Genomic DNA, 8534 nt, shown 5'->3' on the forward strand with positions numbered 1-8534 from the left:
AATACACTGTATTACTTGCTGCCTACTGTCGGCCCTTTGACGGTGTGGATCCTCCCAGTCTCTCAGCATTGCACCGCTTTCATGGGCAACTTCCCTCAGTTTCCCTTCAAGCCCTTTCCCTTTCTGGAGGGCGAAATGTTTAACCAGATCCGTGCCCTGGATCTCCCTCTTCTGCCTTTGGACAAACAGCCCTTTCACCAGAGCTGCGGCTGAAGAGGCTCTTTCATGGATATCATGTGCTTACTGCGCCTTGAGGTAATGCTCCTTCTCTGCCATCCTCATGTTACCTTCCCTGCCTGCTTCCTTAACGATAATGGCGCTATCTCTTTCGTTTGGGATGAACGGACTGGAAGATGGACGTATCTTGGTTGAACGACTGTGTTGTGAGATTAGTCCTCGAGAGCTCGATGTCTTCAAATCCCTGAGAGGTGGCCATGGAGAGGATGGAGACGTGTCCTGTTTTCTTCAGCCACAGCAACAGACTCAGAGTAAATCAAGTATTGCAGCAGGGGATATTTTGGTTCGATATAAGACCTTTCGCTCTATATGAGGGTGATTTTTTTTAGGTTTTTTGGAACACGGAAATGGGCTACCCGGAGAGTTGTGCAATCTCCATGCTTGCCAATGCGTACGAGCAGGGTTGATGCTTGGCTGGACGGGTTTGTAGGGCGTGCTCCTGCCTTGAGCAGGGGGTGACTAGACGGCCCCGACGTCTCTTCCAGTCCCATAGTTGGTGATTCGATGCTCTCTTGGTGTGCTACTCCAGGGACAGAAGCAGCGGCATAAGAAGATTAGATAAATCCCTTTTGTCACTAAGAGTGAAATACAAGATACATTTGTTATAGTGGCTCCGTGGCCTTGTTTGGGAAAGGGAGGTGAAGTAGAAGACTAAAAAGTCATTTTGTGAGCTTGGGGAGATCAGTTCATGCAAACATTAAAAAAAATAACTATAAAGCAGTGCCCACGTGCTAACCACCTTGGAAGTTGGTAGCGTGCTCTCATGACAAAATGTGAAGTCTCCTAGGTCTGAAGGCTGACAAAATGGTATACTTTAAGCACGGATTCACAGATTCACAGATGCTAGGGTGGGAAGGGACCTCAACAGATCATCGAGTCCGACCCCCTGCTTGGGCAGGAAGGAGCGCTGGGCCAGATGCCCCCAGCCAGGTGCCTATCCAGCCCTCTCTTAAAGACCCCCGAGGTGGGAGACAGCACCGCCTCCCTTGGGAGCCCACTCCAAATTTTGGGCACCCTTACTCTGAAGGAGTTTTCCCTGATACCTAGCCTAAATCTGCTCTCTGTCAGTTTGTGACCATTGTTCCTTGTGTGACTCTACTTACCACAGGGGCAATGTGTAGGGATGCACGCATGTACACATGCCCCCCCGAGTGTGGCACTGCACCCCCTACAAAAACTCACCGCCGACATTGCTGGCAAGGTCTCTGGGTGGTCGCTGCCCCCTGGTCAGTGCTCGCCACCACCCCCCACCCTCCGACTGCTGACAACACCAGTGCCGCCTGCGGGAGCTCCCGCTTAGCACCGCCACTCTCCCGCCGCCACCGTCGTGCTCCCGTCACCGCCGTGGGCACGTGTCCTTCATGACGCACCATCTCTCTGCACATGGGCACGCAGACACACACATATTCTCCCTGCCATGAACACAGACGCATACACATGCACGCACACACACAGAGACAGGTGTGCTCTCTACTCACTCTGCATGAGGACACATTAACACGCTCTCCATGCCATGAACACAGATGCATACACTCACGCACACATGCAGACAGGAGCGCACTGTAGGCACTCACTCTCTGCACATGGACACAGACACAAATATACTCTTCTGCCATGAACACAGACACATGTGCAGACAGGCACACACACATGCAGAGGAGCGCATGCACACACACATGCATGTATGCATGGACATGCACGCATGCACAAACAGCATACATGCACATGCAGGCAGGCACATGCAGACATGCACATGCACACAGGCACATGCATGTATGAATGCACACAGACATGCTCACACAAATGCACATGCATGCACATGCACACACATCAACACACATGCACATATGCACAGACATGCACGCACATGCACGCAGACACACGCACATGCATGCACGCACAGACACATGTACACTGACATGCACATACAGAATGGAGAGACGCACACCCTCGTGCCCGCGTGCGGGAATATGCATGCACACACGCGCACACACGCAGGCCGGGGTCCTTGTCCGGCGCGGGCGGCCCCCGCCACCCCCCGGGGCAGCCTGGGCAGCGCGGCCGGCGGAGGCCCGGAGCCCCCGGGGTGCCGGGAAGAGCCCGGCAGGTCGCGGGCGGCGCAGGGCCGGGGGCGGCGGGGCGGCTGCGGCCGGGCTCCCCCTCTGCTCCGGCCGCCTCCTGCCCGGCCCCGGCCCCGGCCCCGGCCCCGGCGCTGCCCCGCTCCGAGCCCCGCAGCCGGCGGGCAGCAGAGGGGAGGGAGCCCGGCCCCGCGGGGGGAGCGCACGGGCCGGGCCGGGCCGGGCCGGGCCAAGCGGGGCTGCGACCGCCGCCTCCCGCAGTGCCCGGCCCGGCCCGGCCCGGCCCGGCCGGCTGCAAACGCCCCGGTCCCCCTGTCCCGCGGCTCCAGGACGTGGGGACAGACAGGCACGGACCCCGTGTTGTTATATTGGAGTAGACATAGGTGCCTCTGTATACAAGGTACCGAGATCTGTATCTATCTCTCTCCCCCTCCACCCATGCGCCGCCCGGGTCCCAGTCCCAGTGCCCCCGAGCCGGGCCGGGCCGGGCCGGGCAGGACGAGGTGGGCGCGGGCAGGCGGCCGTGGCGGAGCTGCGCTGCCCGCACCAGGCAGGTCCCCGCGTGTCCTGCGCATCCCCGGGGCTGGGCCGGGGCAGTGCGGGCAGCACCTCTGGTCCCGCTGCACCCTCGGGCTGTGGCATCCCACCCACACGTGCTTGGCTTCCCCGCTGGTCTGGTGCGTTCAGGGCTTTGCTTCTCTTTCTACCTCCTGTTTTACTGTGTTGGTGTCAACTGAAATAGCAGGTCAGGTCCTGCCCGTGGGCACGATCCGTTCTGCCCCGCGGGAGATTTTGGTGGCGGGTGGGGAGGGGGCGCGGGGCAGGAGCAGCTCTGGTTTAAATCTCAGGGCGTTTGGGGGGGGTTGGGGAGCTGCTGGGAGGAGCAGGACTGACTAGTACCACTGAGATGAGTTTTCTTTGGCACAGGTGCATGCAGAGCTCAGGAACACAGTTACTGTCTTGGCTGCCCATACGTTGCCTTTTTATTTGTATTTCATTTTATTCTTTTAGAGTCGCTGAGATTTTCATGAGAGGTGGGAGCTGCGGGTGACTCTTCTCGGGCTTGGATGTGAGATTGCAGCAGTTCCTGCATCCCCTGGTGTGACAGAGCTGGCAGATGGAGGCAAGGATGGAGACAGAGCGTCCTGTGCTCTGGGGGCTCCTCCAGCCCCTCCTCAGCCACATGAAGGTAAGAGACTGTGGGGGGTCAGGTGCTAAGGCCCCTTCTCGTAGGCCTGCCTGCCTGGACTTTACAGCCACCACACGATCGCACCATAAAATCCAGCTGCACTGCAGAGTCGTTGCATCCAGTGCCCCTGGGCTGGGCTGGAGAGCAGGTCCCTGCCTGCTTTCCTAGATGTGCATCGGAGGAACGACGCCTGTAATTCGCCCTTATTCACTGTTCATCTGACATCTCATAGTTCCTGAGTTGTTTGCAGGACAGCACCTCCTTTTTCCTCAGCCCCTTTCCATGGATGTCCAAATGTCCCTGCCCTTCTCTTCCTCAAGTGGATTTTTCTAAACCCGGGGTTTTCTCCCCCGCCTACTTCTGGACACTGAAGCCTGTCAGGTTCCTCCCAGAATAAATGTGTCGAGATAGATGGAGTCAAGGAGACCTGCAATCGTGTACGGGGAGCCCGGGGGTGAGCTGCGAGGATGCGTGCCATTCATGTGCCAGGCTGACGGGTGCAGGTAAAGACTCTGGATCTGCAGATAATACATGGATCAGTTTTGTAGGATGAACCTGCGCTGTACTCCGGTTTGTCCTTTGTGGATAGGTTAGGCTGATGTAAATGGCAATCGCCTCTTCCTGGATCGATACTGAAATGCAGAGTGTCCCTCCAGATCCTTTGTGTGAGAGATCCTTCAGCTGAGGAGTTGCTCGGGTTATCCCTGGCAGCCAAGTGTTTCTCTTTTCTTTTCTTTTCCCAAGATGGGAGGTGTTTGCATGCCTGGCTTGGTAAAACTCAACCAGAAGCCGTTCAGGATTTGAGCAGTGATGACTTGAAACCACGGCGAGCAGCGTGAGAACAGTGTACCGTGGCACGCACTGCAGACGCCTGCGCTGCTCCCCTTAGTCAGGGCAAGCCTCCGTTCACCAAAGAGGTTTCCTGACGGGAGGGATTCAGTAGCCGAGACTTGCTGAGGACATGGCCAGATAATGAGGGACCCTCATCTAAATACACCCAGTAGCAAAGGGTGTAGGCTACACCACTAATAAATCACTGTTACATACCCCTCTCTAGGCATCAACTACAGAAATGATCCCTGAAAGTACCTACTCATAACCATTGTCACCACATACTCAATGTATGTTTAATTGGTGCGGGCTCTTTTCCACCCCGCAGAAGGGCTGAGAAATGATGGTTCAAGTGCAGCTGGTTTTATGAACCGAGGGATTTACTGGTGCAGGTGGGTGTGTACTGGTCTGGGTGGGAGCCTGGTGTTAATGATTGGCAGTAGATTTAGGGGAATGCTTTTTATTAGGGCAGCACTGAAAGATATTTTTGGGCTGAAACCAAAGACTGATTATTGAGCTGCCAAAGCGGGTCATAGGGATCTGATTGCTGCTCTGCAGCCCGGCAGCTTGGACAGCAGCGTCTGGCTGGTAGGTGTGGGGGGAAGGAGTGTGGGGGGGGGCAGATCGAGGGAGGGAGTCAGTAGGGCAGGGGCAGGGTTAGCTGGCCTAATAAAAAATATAACATTGACCCAAAGAGCCTTGTCTGCCCATATCTTTAGACCAACACAGATAGCAGATTCAGGCTGACCTGGACAGGTTGGATCAATGGGCAGAGAGAAATAGGATGCAATTTAATAAAGATAAATTTAAGGTACTCCACCTGGGAAGGAGGAACCCCCAGCACACCTATAGGTTGGGGAGTATCCTTCTCAGCAGCTCGGAGGCAGAGAGGGATCTTGGAGTCATAATTGACTCCAAGATGAACATGAGCCGGCAGTGTAACGAGGCCATCAACAAGGCCAATCGCACCTTGTCGTGCATTAGCAGGTGCATGATTAATAGATCAGAGGAGGTGATGCTCCCCGTCTATGCAGAACTGGTCAGGCCACAGTTGGAGCACTGTGTCCAGTTTTGGGCGCCGCACTTCAGGAGGGACGCAGGGAATCTGGAGAGTGTCCAGAGGATGGCCACTCGCCTATACAACCTATACCCCTCAATGCCTACCGCCCAGTCGTGTGTAGAATCCCACCATGTCTCGGTTAGTCCGACTAGGTCGTACTGGGTGCTAGCAAGCAAGAGTGCGAGCTCCTCCTGCTTGTTCCCCATACTCCTGGCATTTCTATAAAGACATTTTAATCCCCCAAAGGGGGCTCTTGGTGTCCCTGTGCCTTGATGGCATATATTCCCTTTATTACTTACCTGGTGTGGTCTGGTGCCTTGTTTATGGCTTACCAACCCCTTAATACTTACCTGGTGCAATCTGGCATCTTGTTTGTCATTTACCAGCCCTGGGTTCTCTTCAACCACCGGTTCCCCAACCCCCGTCGAGCCTAGTTTAAAGCTCTTGGGAGGAGATCAGCCAAGCTGCGGGCCAACAGATACTTACCTCTGGGGGAGAGATGAAGATCATCATCTCCCAGGAAGCCTCCTCCCTGCAAGTGCTGGTCATGGCTGTAGAATCCGAAGCTCTCCTGAAGACACCGACTCTGGAGCCGCCGGTTGACTTCTTTGATGCAGGCACCCTGGCGTCTCTGGCTGCTGCCAACCGGAAGGATGGAAGAAAATACAACCTGTGCCCCAGTCTTCTTGAGGCTGTCTCCCAGTTCATGGAAGTCCTTCATGATGCAGTCAGGGCTGGTCCTAGCCGCATCGCTGGTTCCCACTTATCCCAGATCACCTGTTCCCTCTTATCTGGGGTGACCTGTTTCTGCGCCTGGGCCACCCGTCAGAGTTCCTCCAAACTGGGGTTTGAACTCCTGCCCAGCTAGGCAATCAGCAGGGAGTTCAAGTGCTTCCCTAAGGGGTGACCCTTCCTCCACTGGGATGTTCTCTAATTCCTCCCTGAGAGCCTCGGCTTCCTCTGCCACTGACTGACTGGGCTCCTCCCTGGGGCTGTCACTTAGCTTGACCCCGGGGTCATTGGTTCCCTCAGCAGCCAGCTGGTTGCTGCAGTCGGGGGGTCTCTTCCTTATCCCCCTCTTGCCTCCACAGCCACCTAGGTTACTTGGCTCTGGGCGGTTTCTCTATCTCCCCTCCTCACCTTCTTGCTCTGCCAGCGAGTCACTACATCAATGCGGATGGGATCTAGGATGTTTCCCCACGCTGCTCGCTTATGCTCCAGCTCTGTAATATCCCTCCCCACCAGCATGGGGGCAGGAGCATTTTCCATTGCTTCTATCTCCACTTCCAGTCCCTCCACCAGATGGGGAGACGTGCTACCTGTACTTTGGATGGCATGACATTAAAAAAAACAGTTAAAATAAAACAAAATCAAAATGTGGCACGTTTTCTTTCCTAGGTGGAACAGTATGAGAGTTCATGCTGTTTGGGGGTGTGGGAGGGGATGCACGTGGCTAGGCATGGGGATCCCTGCCAACCATGGGTTGCCTAGAGATCCCGTGGCGATGAGAGTTGGGAGTGCCAGGTGGGGCTGGGGGGATGCAAGGTGCAGGGCGCCTATATGGGCAGGTGGGGGGAAGCTGTGAGGTGCAGGCATAGGGCAAGGCACGTGGTGGGATGGAGGGGGGCTGCACGGTCTGAGGATGCAGTAGGGGTGTGAGGAGTAACTGGGGCTTGAGCTGGGGCAACAGCTGCAGGCATGGGTGGGTGTAAAGCATGCCTGGAGGATCCCTTGTAGCGGGCAGACGGTGCTTGCCCTCGCTGGCTTAGGGATTACTGGTATAACAGTGCCTCTGCTGGCTCTAATCGAATACCAAAAACATCAGCTCTTCACTGAAACATTGTGTGTTGGAATCTTTGGTTTTAAAACAAAAACCCATTTGTTTTATTTGGTTGTTTTTTTTTGATTTGAAACCGTTTTTACTACCAGGAGTTTTCCCTTTTCACATTTCAATCAGAAGATATTTAGAGGAAAATCACAAACATAAAAGGCATTTGCAAAATTCTGCATGCTGGATATGGGTCATTGGCATTTCCTGCCCATAAGCAATCTGAAGTCTCTGGCAGGGCGGCTCAATGGTAGCACACTCTCAGCTGTTCCTTGCCCTAAGGAGTCCTGTCCCCTGAGCTCCAGGACTGAGACATGCTGGGATTCCCCTCTGAGCACAGACACATTTGAGCTTGTGACTGAGACTGCACACAACTAGACCCTGCTCACACTGGCCGAGGCAGGGGCAAGGAAGCCCATAAAGACTATTTCCCAGAGGACCGGGCGGGGGGGGGTGTCATGAAGGACACTGGGAAGGAGAGCACAGAGCAAAAAGCAGAAGGGACATACCTCCAAGAAGAGCCAAGTCCCATCCATGAAGTGAAGGAGGGGAGGGCTTCTCCTAGCCACTGCACCGCTCCTGATGCCCACAAGCCTCCCTGACCCCAGCAGCCCCCAGCACCACCTGTCTCTCTCCATCCAGGGGAGCTGGCCAGAGACAGAAAGGCCCCAGCCCCCGGGCCCCAAACAGTGATGCCAGAGCCACCGGTGATGGCAACATATGGGGCATTCACTTCCCCATGGGCAGTGGCAGCAACACCAGGCCCTTGAGCAGCCTCCCCCTGCCCTGTTCCAGCCCCTCTGGCAAAGACTTTGCTCCCCACAGCTGCCTCTCCTCATGGCCAGGGCCCGCTCAGATGTCTCATGTCCTGCTCCTGGCCCAGGGGAACAGAGTCCTGCAGCTGCCTCTGGTGCAAAGGCTGTGCTTTGTGGGCTGCTGTCTCTGATCTCTGCCCCACCAGCACCCAGTAACACAGCAAGGCAAGCTGTAACCTGGCACCTTTATTGAAGGGGAGCAGAGGATGGGGGCAGAACAAAGAAGTCAGAGTACACTTTGAGTAAACACCACCTACCTGAGATGTACGAAGCAGGTATAGGGTCTCTTTTAAGACGCAACTGGCCTAGACGTAACTCCTAACTGCTGGCTAGTTTCCAGGTTTTTATAGAAATTCACCAGGCAGCAGCCTGGGACACTCGCTTGTAGCTTTCAAAATGCCTGGGGAAGGAAGCAAGGGCTGTCTCCTCACCCTTGGAATTTTATCTGGCCGGGCCACCTGCTTCACCAGCCTGAACCAAGAAGAAATCTGGGAGA

General features: G+C 55.4%; 1 protein-coding gene across 2 annotated transcripts; it reads left to right on the forward strand.

Moving 5' to 3' along the window:
* The first annotated feature begins 1600 nt into the window (after positions 1 to 1600).
* Positions 1601 to 6779, forward strand: LOC132248495 (keratinocyte proline-rich protein-like). 2 transcript variants are annotated; one of them, XM_059721528.1, is made up of 4 exons: positions 1601 to 2715; positions 3327 to 3504; positions 4562 to 4727; positions 5782 to 6779. In XM_059721528.1, the coding sequence occupies exons 1-2, from the start codon at positions 1761 to 1763 to the stop codon at positions 3344 to 3346; spliced, it is 975 nt and encodes a 324-aa protein (XP_059577511.1). In that variant the 5' UTR covers positions 1601 to 1760; the 3' UTR covers positions 3347 to 3504; positions 4562 to 4727; positions 5782 to 6779. The 2 variants fall into 2 exon arrangements, with proteins under 2 accessions (XP_059577511.1, XP_059577508.1); XM_059721525.1 differs by lacking the exon at positions 4562 to 4727.
* Positions 6780 to 8534: the final 1755 nt, after the last annotated feature.

The sequence above is a fragment of the Alligator mississippiensis genome, chromosome 1, assembly GCF_030867095.1.
Source record: "Alligator mississippiensis isolate rAllMis1 chromosome 1, rAllMis1, whole genome shotgun sequence".
In the NCBI taxonomy this organism is placed as follows: domain Eukaryota; kingdom Metazoa; phylum Chordata; order Crocodylia; family Alligatoridae; genus Alligator; species Alligator mississippiensis.

Coding starts and splice junctions, on each gene's coding strand:
- LOC132248495 (XM_059721528.1), top strand. CDS start 1,761: ATGCATACACTCACGCACACATGCAGACAGGAGCGCACTGTAGGCACT. Junction 2,716..3,326: donor TAGGTGCCTCTGTATACAAG/GTACCGAGATCT, acceptor TTATTCTTTTAG/AGTCGCTGAGATTTTCATGA.